A 21,541-nucleotide genomic window follows, 5' to 3' on the forward strand; every position below is an offset into this window, starting at 1 on the left:
CTTAATTTTTCTTTCTTCAGCACTAATCATAATTTCTATGGAAAAATGAACCCCCTCATTTTGTTCCTTTGCAAATTAAATGTTTTAAGTGTTAACACTTTATTCCAATCAAGATGACTTCAGGTGTGCCATACTTTTGTCATAAGTAAGACTGTTAGCGCTCTAATTGTTCTTTAGAACACTCTGGGACATTCTGTCATTGGGCTATAGTTGGGCTACATCTGGCTGATATTTGGGCTACATTTGTTTTTTTTTGTCTCTGGTGGCCATCTTTGGGCTACATTGGGCTACATTTGGGCTCTAACATATATATAGCCCAATGTAGCCCAATATATATTTTTTCAAAGTTAATTTTCATAAAAATCACTGGAGCACATATCTTGAGACATAGCAAAGGCACATCGGGCTACCAGTCCCTACAATTTTGCCAAGTTTGGTGGAAAACCATTCAGCCGTTCGGGCTAAAAGTGAGTCCAACCGCCCTATGGAAATTAACATGGGGAAAACACGTTTTGGGACCCCCCTTTTATCTCGACCCCCGCTTGACAAATCCCCCCCAAACTTTCAGGGAAGGACCGGAGCGCCGCGAGGCAAAGTTAAGGAAAATTTCAGGAAGATTCCTCAACCGGCGCCAAAGTTATTCCCAATAGAATGTTGCGATTTCCCTATGGAAAACAATCCTAACTATATATACCTACTGGCTATCGCCAGTAGGTAATATATATATATATATATATATATATATGATGATATGAGTAAAAAGTACTGTGATGAAATGAATGCAAGGTTGCAAAGAGAGGAGGATATAATAATAAAACGCAAGGCTTTCAAGTTCCAGAGGGACAAAGGTGATTATGAACTAGGACGTGTATTCACTTTTGCCAAGAAATATGATGCAGCAAAAGCGGCATCACTGGGCATTGAATCGACCTCCCAAGTCCCTGGAACACACCTTGCACAACAAGCCTCAACTTCAGCCTCAGATTTAAGTTCGGCAATAGACAGCAGCTCAGACAATGAGTTACCATTGCAAAGCGGATTGGGGTTTACCAAACCCTCGTTGGGGCAGGAACAGGACTATGTAAGGCAAGACAGAATACAGTCACTGCGTCCACGTTTGCAAAATGCCCAGACACAGAAACCAAAAGAAGGAATAATAAAAAACGTGGGGCAAGACGGAAGTGCAACAGGCACAGAACAGCAAAACAGGAAAAAAAAAGCACATACAAAAAATGGAACAAACGATGAAGTCTGATCACACCGTGATTAACTTGACTAACACAGTGTTGACTGAGAATGAGACAAAAACACTGTCACTTGGTCTATCATTCAGTCCTGCTCAAGACATGAATTATGCTCAAACTAGAATCGACATCTACAAATTTGTGCGCAAAATCATACTGCGCAAGTTCCACTCTATGAAAAACAGTAGTAATCAAACTAGGGATGTCGATCAGGGTAGCATTCCAGCGTCTGACGATATTGGTCTAACAGCTGGTGATGTTCCACTGCTAGCGGATTTGGAGGCATTATTAGACGAAGCAGGTACGTCAAGATCTAAATTAACCTTGGGGGGCACAAGCATGAGGGTCAAAGCAATGACTAACTTCAAGGTGAAATCTAAATTCTGCCCTATCATGTTGCAGGACAATATTGACATATTTCATGAGAAGGTTACATCTGAGCTAAAAATAATTTATTGTTCTATTTCAAGGACAAAGAGAACGCTTTGCAAACAGGATTGTGCTTATTCCCAGTTGATCAGTAAACTACAAAGTGACAAAAACATTGTTATCAGGCAATCTGATAAAGGAGGAAACGTGGTGATGTGGCCACGAGAACTTTATTTGGAGGATGCTCCCTCGCAGTTAAATGATCGGAGTTGCTACAGGAGAAGCACGATGTCAGCCGTTAAAACATTGTGGGGAGATTTTAACAATAGGCTGTTGGCATGGAAATCAGCAGGACTTTTAAGCTTGGAAGAGTTTAAATACCTGAAAATTGATTATCCGATTATCCCCTCCATATATTTCATCCCAAAAGTTCATAAGAACCTCCTTAAACCCCCTGGTAGGCCCATTATATCGGCCATAGGCAGCCTGTTAGAAAATACTTCGAAATATGTGGATTTTTTTCTGCAGGACCACGTTAGAAACTTGCCTTCATTCATATTGGACACAGGGGATTTCTTACGTAAGCTGGAACTGATCACTTGGGAACAGGACTGTGTGCTAGTTGCAATGGACGTCACGTCCCTCTACACCAGCATTCATAATTGCGATGGCATCAGGGCGGTAGAATTTTATTTAAACAAAAGGAGAATGCACAGATAAGGGGTGTGGCCACCATGGGGGCCTGCTTTTCTCCCAGTTATGCCTGTCTCCATATGGGCATGTGGGAGGAGCGAGTCCTCATGTCTAAACACAAGGACACCCTAGACAAACATGTCACAAGCTGGTTTAGATATATCGACAACTTATTTTTCATTTGGAAATGTTGTGAAGCTGAGGTACTGGCATTTGAACTGAACAAAAATGACCTTAATTTGGAGTTCACGGTTTCATTGAGTAAAACTAGTATTGTGTTTCTAGACGTGGAAGTTTATGTGGAAAATAACAAGCGTGAATCCCGTCTTCACAGACAACTGACATCAAGCAATACAGTCCTTCATGCCTCCAGCCACCACCCCTCTCACTTGATCAGCAGCATCCCCTATGGGGAAATGCTGAGGATCAAGTGAATATGCAGAACAGCGACAGAGTGTAATCAGGCCCAAAGGGAGAGCAGGGAGAGATTTCTGGCTAGGGGATACCCCAGTAAAACCATTAACACGGCCATGATCAAATCAAATGGTGTAGAAAGACAAGTGTTATTGGCTAAAAAAGTATTCTTCAGCCCAACAGTTTGGATTCAATGTCAGAGCCCACAAGATTAGTATTGACATACAATCAACAGCACCAATCGGTGCGTAAGATCATTAATGGTAATTGGTCGCTGATATTGCATGACCCAGTATTGGGAAGTGACTTAACTAAATCACCCAACATCACCTACAGGAAAGCACCTTCAATGGGTAATGCCCTGGTTAAAAATATACCTGAAGTCGTGAAAGTAACTAGTTGGCTAACTAGCAGAGAAGGCTTCTATAAATGTGCTACCTGTAAAGCATGCAAGCAAGGGGTGAATAGAAAGACATTCAGCTCACCCTTTAAACCCAAACCAATCCCCATTAGAAAATCACTAGACTGTAAGACTGAATACGGAGTTTATGTGCTGGAGAGTCCGTATAACCTGCAGTATGTTGGTAGTACCAAATTGCAGGTCCACAAACGGATACTCCAGCACATGAGAGCCATCACCAATAAAGATCAGGCTTACCCCGTAGAGAGACATTTTGAGAAATGCCATCAAAGCAACATCAATTTCTTGCAGTATTTCGCTATTGACGCCATTCCGCCCTTGCGAGGGGGTGGCAATAGGGAATTACTCCTGAGAAGGTTAGAAACAAAATATATCCTAGAGCTCAATAGTAAGGCACCTAACGGTCTGAATATGAGTGAGGATTTTTACACTTTAATTGCTTGCCGATGGCTTTTTCCCAATTGCACTAGGATAGTTATGCCTTAAAACTGAAACTGTACCACATGATAAGGGCATAGCTTTCAACTACATCTTTCCCTTGCTCTCTTACTCATTTAATATAATAATTTTTATGGCACAGTTTATTTAGATATGGTTTTACATGTTCTCTTATTTATTGACGGCCGTCAATCAGTGAACAGTAAGCCATTATATAATTGCACTAGAGGGATTTACACTTACACATATCATTATATAGAACAGGTCTCTGTTTGGGTAGTACCTGGCTGGCTGCTGCTCACTTGAGTTGAATGATTTAATTATTTATTTGTGATGCAAATCCGCTTGTCAGGGTTATTCCTCATGAAATACTTTTATACAAGGACGTCCATTTATTGAAATGTTTTTTTCTTTTAACATATTATACTAATAATATTGTTTTAATAGTCCACTGTGATTTTTACATACCTCTCAGGAAACTTTAGAGATGGTGTTTAAGTCTGTGTATATTATATTTAAATGTTTATTTATTTATTTAAATATTTATTCATTGATTAAGACCATACTTGTAAATGAAGTAATGTTTTTTTCATGAGTGCTAATATTGTATTTTATACTTTTACCCTGCGGAATTTTGCACATCTATTATAATTGTACAATGCTTCATTACCTCACTATGAGGAGTATAGTATATGCATTTACAATGATTTCCTTGTATTACCCATGTGACCTCACGAGTGATGTATTGGCACTTTAAAAACAAAAAAATGGCACAGGATAGCGTCATGTGATGAAGGACCCGGACGAGTCTGAAACGTGTCGTGGTGGAGGTGCGGGCGGTTGCCGAATAAACCCGTTGATTTACACTGCAATCTGGGTCTGCCTTTGTTTTTCATGGAGAGATAGAATGGACATTGCTTCATGAACGCGAGCTGTTGATATATATATATATATATATATATATATATATATATTCACTAAAAAAACCATAGGTTATAGACCATATATAGTTAGGAATTAGCATTTACAAAACCTTGAAAATTCACTGAAAAAACCATAGGTTATAGACCATATATCGTTAGGAATTAGCATTTAAAAAACCTTATTTTACCCACACAAAACCATTGAAATTCCATATATAGTTAGTTGCACTAACTATATATCGCGCACCCGCAATCCACTGCTGATGATGTCACATATTACATCATTCATGACATGGTCAGTGACATCACTGATGACATCACTGATGATATCTCAAATGACATCACTGATGACATGACTGATAACAACATCCAGTGATTTTTTGTTTCTGTAAAGTTTAAATATGTCTTACATATTGAAGAATGAGTGGATGTGTAAGTGTCTGGACGAAGGATTTAGTAGGTGCATGACTGACTGTATGACTGAGTGATTAAATGTGTCTCACTGAGTGCATGGGTTAGTGACTAAACTGTCTTAATTTGTGCATCATTATGTCTGTTGTTCTATAAACTGCTGCATGTGTTGATCAGTAGCTATATGAGTAACTATATGGGTTATTGATTGATTGCCCAAGTATTTGTATGGGAGACTGAGTGTGTGTGTGGCTGGCTGGGAGGTGTATGACTCTGTGCAGATCAATGTGTACTTGTATCATTGATTGTATAAGAAGGTAAGTATGTGTTAGTATATGTTTGAAAATGTAAGGTGCTCTATGTTTAACTGTATAGACAAGAAAATGGAAGTGTCATTGATTCTTTACAGGACTGACTAGGTGTGTGAGTAACTCCATGGATGAGTGGCAGACTGTGAGTGTCTGTATAGGTGTATGAGTGCATATGATAGTGTTGTAAAGATGAGTGATTGTATGTATGAATGATTGTATGGGTGAATGAGTGAAGGTGTGTGTAGACGTAGGAATCAGTGAGTGCGTATGTAGTAACTAGTATTGGTGTGTCAATGGTTTCAAAAATTATACTCTGTATTTAACACTGGGTGAAACAGAGGTTATATTAAAATGTGAGGAGATGCATTGTATTGTCACATGAATGATATCATCAGTGATGTGGTCATTGATGTCAAATGAGATGTCATCAGTGATGTCATCAGTGATGTCATTTGAGATATCATCAGTGATGTCATCAGTGATGTCACTGACCATGTCATGAATGATGTAATATGTGACATCATCAGCAGTGGATTGCGGGTGCGCGATATATAGATAGTGCAGCTAACTATATATGGAATTTCAATGGTTTTGTGTGGGTAAAATAAGGTTTTTTAAATGCTAATTCCTAACGATATATGGTCTATAACCTATGGTTTTTTCAGTGAATTTTCAAGGTTTTGTAAATGCTAATTCCTAACTATATATGGTCTATAACCTATGGTTTTTTCAGTGAATTTTCAAGGTTTTGTAAATGCTAATTCCTAACTATATATGGTCTATAACCTATGGTTTTTTCAGTGAATTTCAATGGTTTTTTAATAGCAAATATCATAAGCTGTCGAATGTCAAGTACGTGGTAAGTAAAAACATTTTCGTGTTTATGCACACTGATCTGCTTTGAATGCTGCCCCCCCCCCTCATTTCTATTAGGAGTACTCTCTCTTTGCAGATAGTGAAAGGTAGTTAACGCAGGCCTTTGCCCCCGTTGTAATACGTCGTGCCTGCTTCTCTCTCCATTTGATTGATTGTTATCCAAGCATTTACTGTTTTAGAATTGGTTCTCTTTGGTTCATTCTCTATTTACAAACAAACACAGAGTCGCAATACTCTGTTTAGTCTTTGCAGATAACGAAAAATCGTGTAAAAAAACAAAAGGAATCGAGCAAAATCAGTAGGCCACTAATGGGATCTCTTTTTGACCTCGCTAAAATAGAAACATTAAGAACAACCCCTCATGACAAATACGAAACTAGTGAGATGAACTGAACTCCACACCATGATGGCTGCAATACAGCTCGGCTCCGCCACCCACCCCGCCCAAAATAACGATAAAGAGCGGCTGCCATGATTGCTCGCGGAATGGCCACGACGGAGCTACGAAATGGTGGTGCTCTCATGCTAACGCCAGCTTCAGTCTGAAACATCCAGAAACACTGTAGACTACCAATTCGATCAGTTCCGGTAGCGCCCCAATGTAACCCGGTAGAGAAGAACTAGCCCTCCCCTCTTTGACTGATGGTTCTTGTTGCCTGTCCCTTCTGTTGTCATTTAACAGAACTATTTAGCCTGCTGAAAGGGCTTGTGTTCCGACCGCTGGTTGGTGGAGACATTTTGACTATATTCTGGACCTGCGTTGTCGCGTAATGCGTCATATGACGCGCCGCGTTAGCGCATCCGGAAGTCATCCGAGGCGCGACGCGCAGCGCGTAACGTAAGCATAACAGGTCATGTGACTTGTTAATAAAACTTTTCATTGGTTCATTTTACTTTTCTTATTCTAATGATGAAAGGCTTGGTCATATGACCTAAAAATTACGCTTTTTATTACTTCCGAACATTATTTTTTCTTAAATATATGTTATAATGTTCCAGGCTAATGTACTTTCCCGGAAAATTTACAACTGTCCTGCAAGTAAAATATATTCTTTTTTCGAGAAAAAGGGGCGTTTCTTCGTCCCATGACGGAGCCGTTGAGCAAAAGAGGGTCGACCTGCTGTCTTAGTCGCCGATACGCCTGAATATGAGATTCTTATCGATCACTTTATGTTGCAGGAGTAGAAAACACAACAGCCCTTGACCATTTATCTTTACTGCGTTCCTGCGTATTATACCTTTTACCCTTCATGTAATTGGTCTGCTTTATTTCACTTGCCTTTTAATGATTCTAAAACAGTGACTATTATTAAAAACTTTACCAATGTATATACTACTACCATGTTTTCTTTTAAAAACCTTTATTGTGAAAATTTCATTATACAATTACGAGCCTATAACCACGTGGGCCGGCCACGGAGCAAACTGTAATCGTATATGATGAGTAGACATTTACACTGTAGAGGAACGTAACGGGCGGGCCATTAGGTTGCAAGAACTAAGGTGTCTAACAGTTGCGGAATCGGTGGACGTACATTTTATAATTAAAATACGACAGGGCCAGTTACAATAAAATTATCTAGATATACATTTGCGGGCAAGTACCATGCGTGACGTTAATTCGAACTTTCAATAGTACAGTAATCAATAACACATCAGAACTTAATATCAATAGGGATGTCGAAATACTCAATCAATTCTCGTCCCCGCCCGCCATGTGCTTCAAAACTGCATACGTATCTCGTGATTTCAAGGTTCTGCAACCAGTACACAACAAGGAGTTACGAGTCCCATTTATTCCGGCGCCATTTTGGGCGAGGACGGGCAGGTCCAGGATATAGTCAAAATGTCTCTACCAACCATCGACTATGATGATGTTCATATGCTGTATTTATAGAGTAACACTCATCTGTCCACATGAAATTAATTTGCCACAATCTAAACATGTCATTTTAATCTTTCCAAAGTTCTTCTAAATATTTGGGACCGTTTCCCTTGCCTCTGATGCTGTCAGTGCCACTTGTTTGATGAATGTACTGGCAGGTCGGGGGTTCTCCTCCAAATCTCTCTTTTATGCAGCACTATAATTAATTGGTGCCACCTCTCCATATGACGATGCATGGTATAGTTACCATAACTATATTTTTTTTCGGTTCCTCTGGAGAGTACATCGTGGCAGATGAAGCGTATAACGTACCGGGCATTTACCTTTTTTTGCATGTAGAGGAAAGGGAAAAAAAATCGAGCGTCCGAGTTCTAAGGTGTCCCAGGGCCATTTTAGTGGACCAGGCCCAAATCCAAAGAACAGGCCGCCATTTTGAGAGTCCTGTTGCAGCCGCCTGTCGCTGTAGCATCAAGAGCGGCCAAAACTCAGCTCAATGGCAACTGAAACGGTAAAGGGGCGCCCCACTACAGCAGACGAGCCTCCACCTAGGAAGGCCCGTTCACGCCGCCTCCCCCCCCCCCTTCGGGCACCCCACGCCGTTATTCGGAGCAGTATTGTAGGATGGCCACACCAGTGCAGCAACTTGCTAGACACCACCTCGCTGGTAACCGAATCTCAGCGCCTTGTGGTGTCTTCTATTCAGAAAACATTGTTGTGCTGCCTTCGACCTATTCGCCGCAAGTGCGCACGCAACTCAGCTGCATAGCTTGCTAGACACCACCTCGGTGCTAACCGAATCTCAGCGCCTTGTGGTGTCTTCTATTCCAAAAATTTTGTTGCGCTGCCTTTGGCCCCATTCGCACATCGGTCCGCTACTGCCGCCATCTCACAGGCCAACGGGGCGCCCCACGCCGACTTTCAGCATTGTAGGATGGCCACACCAGTGCACCTTACTAGACACCACCTCGGTGCCATCCGGATCTTGGCATCTCAGCGCCTTGTGGTGTCTTCTATTCAGAAAATATTGTTGCGCTGCCTTTGGCCCCATTCGCACATCGGTCCGCTACTGACGCCATCTCACAGGCTAATGGGGCGCCCCACGCCGAGTTTCAGCATTGTAGGATGGCCACACCAGTACAGCAACTTTCTAGACATCACCTCGGTGCCATCCGGATCTTGGCATCTCAGCTCCTTGTGGTGTCTTCTAGTCAGAAAATATTGTTGCGCTGCCTTTGGCCCCATTCGCACATCGGTCCGCTACTGACACCATCTCACAGGCCAACAGGGCGCCCCACGCCGACTTTTACCATTGTAGGATGGCCACACCAGTGCCACAACTTGCTAGACACCACCTCGGTGCCATCCGGATCTTGGCATCTCAGCGCCTTGTGGTGTCTTCTATTCCGAAAATATTGTTGCGCTGCCTTTGGCCCCATTCGCACATCGGTCCGCTACTGACGCCATCTCACAGGCCAACGGGGCGCCCCACGCCGACTTTCAACATTGTAGGATGGCCACACCAGTGCGGCAACTTACTAGACACCACCTCGGTGCCATCCGGATCTTGGCGCGTTGTGCTGCCTTCGGCCTATTCGCACATCGGTCCGCTACTGACGCGAACTCACAGGCCAACGGGGCGCCCCACGCCGACTTTCAGCATTGTAGGATGGCCACACCAGTGCTGCAACTTGCTGGACACCACCTCGGTGCCATCCGGATCTTGGCGCGTTGTGTTGCCTTCGGCCTATTCGCACATCGGTCCGCTACTGACGCCGCCTCACGTGCCAACGTATTTTCTCCGCATTTTATACCCTATGCCGCATAACAGGTCATGTGACTTGTTTATAAAACTTTTCATTGGTTCATTTTACTTTTGGTTTCCTAATGATGGAAGGCTTGATCATATGACCTAAAAATAACACTTTTCATTGGATGAAAACTTTTTTTTTCCCAAACGATGAAAGCCCCACCTTGTTTCTGGATGTTTCACACTGAAGCTGGCGTCACCATGAAAGCACCACCATCTCGTGGCTCCGTCGTGGTCATTCCGCGAGCAATCATGGCAGCCGCTCCCCACCAGAAGCCTGCAGGAGTCTGGGGCCCCCAAAACTTTTGTTGAATCCTCAAGGCGGAGGGGACGCTTTCGAGAATGGGGTCCAAGACCTAGCAGACAAGCGTCCGATTTCCAAGGTGTCCCAGGGCCATTTCAGTGGACCAGGCCCAAAAAGAAAAGAGCCTGCCGTCATTTTGAGAGTCCTGTGGCAGCCGCCTATCGCTGCACCGCAAGAGTGGGCGCAACTCAGCTGAATTGCGGCTTTTGACACAGTGGACCAAAAGCGGACGGAATGGCAACTGAAACGGTAAAGGGGCACCCCACTACAACAGACGAGACTCCACCTGGAGAGGCCCGTTCACGCCGCCTCCCCCCCGCCCCCGGGGCGCCCCACGCCGTTATTCGGAGCAGCATTGTAGGATACCAAAACCAGTGCGGCAACTTACTGGACATCACCTTGGTGCCATCGTTCTGCTGCCTTGGAACTATTCGCACAACAGTTTGCTACTGATGACCCACCCCCCGCGACGCCCCACGCCGGATGCCGAAATCAGTGCGGCACCCAGGCAACATCACCTGGGTGCCGTCCAGAAATCTGGACGTTGTGCTGCGTTGGGACTATTCGCACAGCCGACCGCTACTTCGTTGTTTTTCCCTAAAAATGTTTATATGTTTTTACTGTTTTTGTTTTGTTGTATATATTTATAAGTTATTAAAGTTTTATAATCTTACTACTTTGTTGGAGTGCTATATATTTTTAATGTGACACATAATTGTAAAAACTTTGATGTACAAAGAGTCATCCCTGGAATCTTCCGCTTCAGGCTCGGTCCCCTCCCCAATCACAATACAGGATGGTTTTCAGATAGTAGGAACGCGTGTGCTGTGACGGATCTCATCGAATGTGGGCCTTGATCTACTATAACTCCTTTGAAGAGGGGTGATTCTTTACAGCTGGGGCCATAAACTACATCTGCAGGGCTAGCTGATAGCCTAGGACCGGCCTGGACAATCGGACACAGAGGAAAAGGAGTGTCAGAGGGTGCGGTAGTGAATAGGGCGAAAGGGAGGTGTCGGGCGGGCACAGGGTGTGATTCTCAGGGAAGAGCAGCGCAGATGGGGGGAGGTTTATTACCCATGCATAAGACAGAGAACGAGGGTGACCAGTGCCTGGGGGAGATGCTTGCGAGGGTGGGGAGCCATGCTAAGGATCGACAGCGTGCAGAGAGTGGGTCTGGTCAAGGCATCTAAAATGACTGCCGTGCACGACAAAAGTGTGGCATTTGAAAAAAGGCAAGATGGCGCAGACAATGTTTTTCAACACTTCCTGATTTCCTTCGAATCGAACGTTAACAGACGTTGGGGCATATTACCAAAGTTAAGCGATATTTATCCCTAACGATGCTTAGCAACAAATTTTTTACCGCTAAGCATCGTCAGAAATTATCGCAGATAAACCTTGCTATTATCAAGGTTTATCGCAAATGCCATAAAAAACGACCGCAATGCATTAATATCGCTAAAAACTCAGCGATATTCATGCATTACCGAGCTAATGCTCTTAGCCATGTTATCCACCTCCCATTGGATAACATGGCTAAGAACTGCTCAGGGCAGGTGGTAGCTTTTGGAGATATTCGCGCTTAGCGCGAATATCTCCAAAAGTTGGTAATAGGAGATAGCGATGTTAGCGACTGTTTCCAGTCGCTAACATCTTGGCATGCCCACTTTGCATGTCATTAGTGATAAATATCACTGACATGCAAAGTGGGGCCCAAGATGGTCGCTATCTCCTACTAGCGGTCGCTAACTGGTGTTAGCAACAGCCAGGTAATACAGAGATAATTTTATCTCCGCGAAGCGGAGCGCTGTTACAGATATATATCTTTTTTTGAACGTTAATTTCTCAAAATCCACTGAAGCACATATATTGAGACCTAGCAAAGGCACATCGAGCTACCAGTCCCTACAATTTTGCCAAGTTTCGTGCAAATCCATTCAGCCGTTCGATTATTATTATTATTTTTTTTTTTGCCCCGCGGGGCCCTTTTAAAACCTCCACATCAAACCTAGGGGGTCAGGGAGGATCTACTATGCCCCCTTATGGTCATTTGCCCCTTTGCTTTGGCCTCCTCTTGTCTCTCGATCCTACCGAGAGACAAGATGGCGGCCGCTACGGACTGTTTGGAATGTTTACAGACGCCGGAGAACCAATCAGCTTCGCAAAGCTCCGTTACGCGAAAAGTACGCGAAGCGGAGCGCTGTTACAGATATATATCTTTTTTTGAACGTTAATTTCTCAAAATCCACTGGAGCACATATATTGAGACCTAGCAAAGGCACATCGGGCTACCAGTCCCTACAATTTTGCCAAGTTTCGTGCAAATCCATTCAGCCGTTCGATTATTATTATTTTATTTTTTTTTGCCCCGCGGGGCCCTTTTAAAACCTCCACATCAAACCTAGAGGGTCAGGGAGGATCTACTATGCCCCCTTATGGTCATTTGCCCCTTCGCTTTGGCCTCCTCTTGTCTCTCGATCCTACCGAGAGACAAGATGGCGGCCGCTACGGACTGTTTGGAATGTTTACAGACGCCGGAGAACCAATCATCTTCGCTTCACAAAGCTCCGTAACGCGTAAAGTCCGCGAACCGGAGCGCTGCCTGGTCCGCTGTTACAGATATATATCTTTTTTTGAACGTTAATTTCTCAAAATCCACTGGAGCACATATATTGAGACCTAGCAAAGGCACATCGGGCTACCAGTCCCTACAATTTTGCCAAGTTTCGTGCAAATCCATTCAGCCGTTCGGGCTAAAAGTGAGGCCAACCGCCCTATGGAAAACTCAATGTTAAAAACACGTTTTGGGACCCCCCTTTTTTCTCGGCCCCCCCTTGACGAACCCCCCCCAAATTTTCAGGGGCTGCTCAGAAACAAAATGTTCCATTTTCCTGAAAATTTCAGCCAATTCCGTCCACAAACGCCAAAGTTATTAGACATAGAATTTTCAAAAATCCCATAGAGAAAAAATCCTAACTATATATACCTACTGGCGACCGCCAGTAGGTAATATATATATATATATATTGTCAAGGTGCATATATGTGGAGTTAAATGTAGTTAAACTTTGCTTACCAGTAGAAACTTACTTCCACAATATTTTGTTCCACAATATTTTTGTTTCCGATATTCTGTTTAGCCACCCTTCAGTTGTAAGTGTGAGAATGTGGATAATTAGATGGAGCCGGAAGTCCTCTACAACTAATAATGTCACTGTTCTGTACTATGTCCTGTTAGGTCTTAATAATTAAACCTGAGGTAAACTCCTGTAACCGGTAACACAGAGCTGAATTGGCTTCATGTAGGAGAACTGTGTAAAGCATTTATCTGTGAGAAAACAGTTACATAGTTGAACTCACAACACAATGAACATCACAATCCAATAGTAATCAAGTAAAAGATAATGAGCAAAAAGTCCCCAAAGCAACAAAAATTGGATGTAGGAAACAGGCGATATAATTTTTAGGAATTTTAAGTCAAAATATTGCTTCAAATCGCCAATAACGGTTATCTGGTTGCGCTAGACTGGGCCAAGTCAAAAGTTAAGGCCAACCCCGAGCTACTGGATGAGTATAGGGACCATGAAAGTTTATCTTTTGAAATGGATTTACTGGTAAAAAGTCCTCGATGATGGGTCGTCACCTGGTCAGGCAGCAGGCTGGGTCTGAAGAAGGGTTTGAAGTCAGTGTTCTAGGGAAACGTGGGTCTGGTGGGAAAATTGATGTGGTTGACAGCGATGGCAGGAAGCTCAAAGTGGGGAAAGTCTTGAAACTGTTTCCAGAAGGGTCTCGTTGGCGGTCAGAAGCTGTTCGACGCCAGCCTTAGTGAAGTCCCTCTACATTTAGATTTTCTTTGAAGCTGAAATATATCACACCCTCACACACACCACACATAGTCTGTGTTAATAGTGCTCCCACGTAGTCGTAGGTCGTAGCACGCCGCATCCTGTAGAGGGGTGCAAGACCCCAATGATGAAGCATGACACCAAGAGGCCTGTTGGTGTGTGAGGGGTATTTAAAGAACACTATGTGCTCCCCACCATTGTAGGGTCCACCCACACCCACAAGTGGATTCCATTTTTTTATGTATACTTGGCTAGGGAGAACGAATCCACACTTTCTCTCTCTCCCCTCTTTGTTATTTTCTTCTGAAGAAAGTATACAGTGCTGTCACATTTATGTCTGCCACTAGCTTGTGAGTGGGGGAAACTCTCTGACCATTAGGGTAAACAGTTCCCTGGGGCAACTCTACCCACTTAGGTATCATTTCCTAAGAGTGTTGCCTCAAACAATTCTACAGTACACTGTTCTGCCTAATTCCACCAGGGCAGAGCCTTTCTTCCCAGGCATTAGACAAGATTCAACTTTAGCATTAGTTTGGATGTTGTTTAACTGTGAAAATGCATGTTTGAAGTTTTTTCTAGCTGTTGCCAATCTGAAGTTAACTTTATTAAGTGTAATTAAGTGGCGCAGTGTTTCCTGTAGCACAGCCAACCTTGCTACAGTGAAAATGGGTACATTTGTCCTGCTTTTAATTACTATGTACCCTACCTTAGGGCTGGCAAGGCCTACTTTATCTGTAACATACTGCTATTTAAAATTAAGACTGGCAAAAGGATGATTTTGACTGGTCGAAATGGTAGTATTAAAACTGCTCAGCTAGGCTGCTTTGGCAGGGCTACGGTCATGCTTTACATGTTCATCTTAGTCATGGCATAATAAGTGCTGCAAACAGGGTACGAGATACCAGGGACTAATATGTAAGTTAAATGTGCCAGTCAGAGATTTCAGCAAATTCAAGAATTTGATTTAGCTGTCGGAGCACATGCACTGTGGCCTGGTTAACAGGGTCCCATTGTACAGAGTCTAATACCAACCATATTAAAAAAAAGGGACTGCTCATGCAAAAAAAAGTTATTTTCTTACAGTAACCATATTGAAGCAGTCCTGTGCAGGAGACAAGATAACTGGCTAAGCCAATGGGTCTGACCTTGGCAAACCTACATTGTTTGTTTTTTGTTTTTACAAATATACAGAAAACATTCAGAGCCAAATTTAGATCTTGGTGGACGGCTCACTCCATCACAACGGTGGCGGATATCCCATCTGCCAAAATATAAATTCCTTTGGATATAATGGGGTGTATATTTCGGCGGAGTAACCCATCCGACAAGATCTAAATCAGGCCCTACAAGTGTAAAAAGTTATTAAAAGTAAAAATGCTGCCACTTAAAGGTGCTATGCTTATCTTTGCAAAACAAAAGCAAGACAAAGTTGACACATCGCAAACATAAATTATATGAAAACAGACATTAAAGCAGAGGCTGGCCCTACCACCCCTGGTATGAAGTGAAATGTTTTTTTTGCGGATGTTAACATGTGAAGAGAAAAATGCTAAGAGAGAGGTGAGCTAATGGATAAAGTGGTATTACCCACTTCCCGTGCTTTTGGCTATGATGGAAGGAAGCAAAACGTGAATGACACTTGAACAGGTCAATGCACGAAAAGGGAAGACTAAAAGCCCTTTTATGTATTTATTTATGTTCCATGTGTGTTTTTACGATTTGTTTAAAAACATTAGGTTGGCAACTAGCCAAGGCTGTCTTTAGACCAGACCTACAACTTGACTTTCGAGTTATTTACTTTTCCCACTGGAAGTAATGCAGGTCTTATATTTAATGTCAGTATTTTTGTTTAGCTTGTGTCACTATTGTGATATGCACTGTTATCTTCTCATTCTAGATTCTAAATCCCCTTGTTTCAAAAGCACAGCTATCCCAAACTGTACAGTCCCGCTTAGCCAGCTGCAGAATATTGGGAAAATTAGCCAGTAAATTTGAAGCTAATGTGTGAGTATTGACTTTACGTTTTTGCAGTTTATTGATTGTGCTTTGCAAAGAATGTTAATGCCTTCTCTGTGCAGTGAATAAATGTTCCTCGGTGAAGTGCATAATAATGAGTAATTTGATTTTCATTGCTGGTATTTTGTTCATATACGTATTCAAGCATGTGGGCTTTGGCGTTTAAAAGGTAACAAACATGTATTATAATGAACTTGTACCACTTACTGAAAAGCATCTGTCTTAAACCCAACATTAGACGAGGTGGTTAAAAGGAGAAAATAGGTAATTCAGCAAAGGTTGATATAAATATTTAGGGAGAGTAGCTGGAGGATAGAGAGACAAAAGTATGAAAAAAGGGCAATGCATTGATAAATGAACTCTGCAGTGAGTGGTAACATGTTGCTCCCTTCACTTTTTCACACCTCTAAAATTCTAAAAACATTTTTACCATGTCGGGGGAGATGGCCAGTGTTGGTGGGGCAGAGCATTGTGCCCATCACGGTCTGAAAAAAACAAAACGTTTGTGATTCTCATGTCAATGTTCTGATGAGGTTTCAAATTCCACAAAAGCATTAGCTCTGCGAAACCTCCAAAAAGAGGCTGGAAGCCCACTGTGTGCACAGGTTTCCAGCTCACCCTGTGTCCCACCATGTGATATCCGACCTCACCTCGTGACCATATGTAGGGGGTCAAAAATATGTGACACACTGTGATACTGTCCGAGTTTGCAGGTCTGCATTCACTTTGGAACTTTGCTGTTTGCTTTTAAGACACTTTGACTGCGGTCAATTTGGTTTCACAATATCTTGAATGCTTGATATCTCCTAACCATTCAAACTAACACCTCTTTGCTGGGCAGCAAAAGGTGTTGTGAAAGGTCAAGCCAGGACACAAGCACTGTATTTATACATATGCCAGGCCCCACCATAGAACAAGTTTTTCCAGTTCAACACTTTTCCTAAAAGATGTGCATTTAATTTTCAGACTGGCATTTTATGGAGAGTACAGGTATGTCTGCGATCTTTTAAAAAAAATGTATTTCAGAAAGTTGCAGATGTTTCCATAATGGTCAATAACTGGTTGCATAGCAGGTGGACAGATAGTTTCTTGACCTCTCGTATGCCAGAGCCTGTTATAGAGGTAAATAGTGGTTTTCCGCATAAAACTCCTTGTGCCTTTTACAGACAAAATGTTCTTACCGCAGGTCAATGTATATTCCCTTAGCGTTTCTTGCACTGCTAAGCTTCAATGATGTTAAATCTTTCTATGGAAAAGAAGCATCATCTAATCTTCTTTATTTTTCATTTGATGTAGGGATGTATATGCCCTCATTGCTCATACACTTTGTTCCAAGGATTGCGCTCCAGTTTTCCCTGATACCTTGCCATTGATTCCTTCTAATAGATGAATTGTAGGTTTTTAGATGAATTATGGAATTAGAAGTTTTATAAGGCTTCGGCCATCTATGAGGGAGGGTTCTTCCTTTGGAACTCACTCTCAGAAGACCTGCAGTGGTCAGAGGTTCTACCCTTACTACATAAAACATTTTTTTAAAAGCATCTGTAACATGTTCTTAATATGACAACTCTGTTTACTGTTAGTTTGCATTTGGTTTTTCTCCACCTCTCCCTGTTTTTCTTGCTGCGAAGTCCCATCCCCTCTTCAACGGCTCTCCGATCCTCGCTACCTACCTCTGCCTCTGTTGCTTCTTTGGAATTCCCTTCATTTCTTGGCTTAGCTCATTCTGCTATGGCACAGATTTCATCTATAACGCCTCACCGCCCATCTTTAATGCCTCACCCCCTTTCTCACTGTTGCTTTAATAGCCTTCCTTGACCGCTTCAAGATTCCTGACGCTCTTTTTTTCAACCTCTCTTCCCTAGCCTCTCATTCAACCATGCTTTTCATCTTATTTTTGAATCTTTGCCCCCTCTTCCTGTCGCTTAGCACTGACACGTATATTAATCTTTTTAGGTACAGAATGATTGGAAAGTATAATATGTTCTGGCGCTCTCTTTTTAGGTCTCAGCCTGGGATGGCTGCGCTTGCGCGATTTAATGAGATAGAGGAGAACATCACTAGCGAGGTTAAGCTCCGCCCCTCTTCTCCATTGGCTGGCCTCCTAAACGGTGGCCAGCCATTGGAGAAGAGGTCCTAGTGATGTTCTTCTTTCTCTCTAAGCCCCGTCCTTTTCAGATTGAGTTCCTTGACTTACTGCTGAAGTAAAAGGTTTCTTATCTTCTTTATGGGTCCAGATGGCCCCATAAAGAAGATAAGGAACCTTTTACCCCAGCAGGAAGTCGGGCACCCAGTCTGAAAAGGACGGGGCTTAGAGGCAAAGCCTTACTAAAATAATGGCGACCCGTGATCCTGCAAAAGTGTAAGGCGTGTGCTTTACATGGCGTTTTCTAGTTATCTTTCCTACTGGCTCAAAACATGCCGCCCACCACCGGCAGCCGCGTGGACCTGAGGAGCCGCGTGCAGGGCATGATCGAGGCCCAGCGGGTCGTGGTTTTAAGCAAGACCAGCTGCCCGTACTGCCACAAGGTGCACGGGGTCCTGCGGGAGAGGGGCCGGGGAACGGGTCGGCAAGGATCCGGGAAAAGGAGAAGGCCACAGCGGAGTCTCAGGTTACTCACCGGCACACAGGCCGGTGTGGAGTGCGCCGGAGCGAGGCATGAATTTACTGCCGGTGTACCAAGGACGGAGCAGACAGGAAGAGCAGGGAGGGCTGGGAAGCGCTCCTCAGGCCGGGGGCAGGTGGCGCTCCTGCTCGTGACTGAAAGGCTCGTTGGCGGGTGACATTCCTGTCGGAGCTCAGCCCGCCTTCCCGCCATGTGCGCCCCCCTCCCACTCTGTTAATGTGCCCGACTGGTGAGTCTGAAGATCCTCGCCCGCAGTCACCGTAGGGCCCCAGCCGTCCCACTGTGTGTAGTTCTTGTGTAATCCTCTGCACTTTCCTGCTTCAGCATGCCCTTTTGCCACAAATCGTTACTCAATCCTTTCTTCCGTAGTTTGCGCCATGCCTAGTATTATGTCACTCCCTCATCCTTCCAGAGACCACCCTCCCATCAATTCACAGAATTCTGTTGTTTTCATACAGAAAGTACATTTTGGTAACAATAGTGGGGAACTCAAGGGAAAAGGAAACATGGACGGATACATGCGATCTAATGCAATTTTCTTTTCTGTTGTGTATGTAAAGCGCTATGATACCTAAGGGTCTAGCTAGCGCTTTATAAAACTTTACAAATAAAAAATAATTAAAAAATAAGAGCTCAGGCCGTCTTCCCGACATTTGCGCCCCACCCCTCCTCCCCCTCTGTTAATGTGCCCGACTGGTGATTCGGAAGGTCCTTGCCCGCCGTCACCATAGGGCCCCAGCCGTCCCACTGTGTGTAGTTCTTGTGTAATTCTCTGCACTTTCCTGCTTCAGCATGCCCTTTCGCCGCTAATCGTTACTCAATCCGTTCTTCCGTAGTTTGCTCCATGCCTAGTAGTATGTCACTCCCTCATCCTTCCAGACACCACCCTCCCATCAATTCACAGAATTCTGTTGTTTTCATACATAAAGTACATGTTGTTAACAATAGTGGGGAACTCAAGGGAAAAGGAAACATGGACGGATATAAGGGATCTAATGCAATTTTTCTTTTCTGTTGTGTATGTAAAGCGCTCTGATACCCACGGGTCTAGCCTGCGCTATATAAAACTTTATAAATAAAAAATAATAAAAAAATAAGAGCTCAGGCCGTCTTCCCGCCATTTGCGCCCCCCCTCCTCCCTCTCTGTTAATATGCCTGACTGGTGAGACTGAAGATCCTCGCCCGCAGTCACCATAGGGCCCCAGCCGTCCCACTGTGTGTAGTTCTTGTGTAATCCTCTGCACTTTCCTGCTTCAGCATGCCCTTTCGCCGCAAATCGTTACTCAATCCTTTCTTCCGTAGTTTGCGCCATGCCTAGTAGTATGTCACTCCCTCATCCTTCCAGAGACCACCCTCTCATCAATTCACAGAATTCAGTTGTTTTCATACATAAAGTACATGTTGTTAACAATAGTGGGGAACTCAAGGGAAAAGGAAACCTGGACGGATACAAGCGATCTAATGCAATTTTTCTTTTCTGTTGTGTATGTAAAGTGCTCTGATACCCACGGGTCTAGCTAGCGCTATATAAAACTTTATAAATAAATAAACACTGTCACCGCAGAACCCTAATAAATGTTTTTGTAGACACCACAGTCCCCCCTCTGACCTGCTCTTGCTCCGGACAGCCCTGTGTGTGGGTTTCTGTCCGCTTCAAAAGAAATTCCACTTGCGGCAACTAACCGCGATCCCAAACAGAGGGGGCTGTAACCTCAGCCCCCGAGTACACTTCCTGTTTATCAGAACTTTCCATTCTTTCTTCCCCTTGCGTGCTACGCAGCTGAAGCAAGAAGCCAGGACAATACAGTGATTCTCTCAAGCAGCTCGCGGCCAGAGGACAGAGACGTGGTGTACTGCCCTACGAAAGAGGGTCAGGGGTGGCGTGCAGCCCTATAAGCAGGAGTCAGGGGCCCCGTGCTACCCTCTGAAAGGAGTTCCATCTTGTACATTTGCAATTTTTCCCTCCTTTCGCTCCACTTGTATATTTGCATGTGGCTCTGTGTGTGTGGCTGTGTGTGTGTGGCTCTGTGTGTGTGTGGCTCTGTGTGTGTGTGGCTCTGTGTGTCTGTGTGTGGCTCTGTGTGTCTGTGTGTGGCTCTGTGTGTCTGTGTGTGACTCTGTGTGTGGCTCTGTGTGTTTGTGTGTGTTTGTGTGGCTGTGTGTGTGTGTATGTGTGTGTGGCTATGTGTGTGTGTGTGTGTGGCTCTGTGTGTGTGTTTGTGTGTGTGGCTCTTGCGTGTGTGGCTCTTTTGTGTGTGTGTGTGTGTGTGGCTCTTGTGTGTCTGTGACAGATTAAGCTATTGGCATTGTAAATGACAATGCCATTTATTTATCTGTTTTCAAAACCAACACATAAATAAAAATGTTGTCATTTACAATGCCAATAGCTCTAACTTTTGCAAAGGCGAGACCAGTGCATTGTAAATTCTTGTTTCCGGTTGTGTGCAGGGAATGTTCTGGTTCATTAGATATAGAGCGCCCTTTTCATTGCTAGAACAGCGCTCCTTGAAATGAAAAATTATAAATAAGAAAAAAAATGCAGTTAGGTCATACTATGATGATCAAAATTCCTCTTCTGATTTGATGTGACTTAAAAAAAATAATTGCTTGTTATCATGATGTCACGACCCGTGAGATTTCATCATTAGCACAAAAACCAGTGGTAATTCCAGATTGCTTTAAGAGGTATTCTGCTTTTGTAATGTAACAAAAGATTACTGATTGATACGGATTACTGCCCGAGGGCTGCCTTAATTACTTTTCACCTTTCCTAATTTTGGCACAGTGGATCATTATGAAAAAATATCATAAGCACTCTTGCATAGACGCCAGCAACTCCTTTCACTAGGGCTTCATTTAAAATCCTAAATTCAAGGTGTGACTGTGGACAAAGTTACGCAGTTATAGATTTTATTCCTTAGGTCCAGTTCAAGAGGAATGCCAACAGCACATCGT

General features: G+C 43.5%; 1 protein-coding gene across 4 annotated transcripts in view; it reads left to right on the plus strand.

Moving 5' to 3' along the window:
* Positions 1-21,541, plus strand: part of PPP4R4 (protein phosphatase 4 regulatory subunit 4) — a 1,921,930-nt gene that overhangs the window by 476,345 nt on the left and 1,424,044 nt on the right. For all 4 annotated transcript variants that reach the window (XR_013600947.1, XM_078660096.1, XM_078660097.1 and 1 more), the window contains exon 6: positions 15,841-15,947. Coding sequence is in view for 3 of the 4 variants with exons in the window: in XM_078660096.1 (XP_078516222.1) it covers positions 15,841-15,947 (107 nt within the window). In the remaining variant the exon portion in view is untranslated. The remainder of the gene's footprint in view (positions 1-15,840; positions 15,948-21,541) is intronic.

The sequence above is a fragment of the Lissotriton helveticus genome, chromosome 9 (assembly GCF_964261635.1).
Source record: "Lissotriton helveticus chromosome 9, aLisHel1.1, whole genome shotgun sequence".
Taxonomy (NCBI): domain Eukaryota; kingdom Metazoa; phylum Chordata; class Amphibia; order Caudata; family Salamandridae; genus Lissotriton; species Lissotriton helveticus.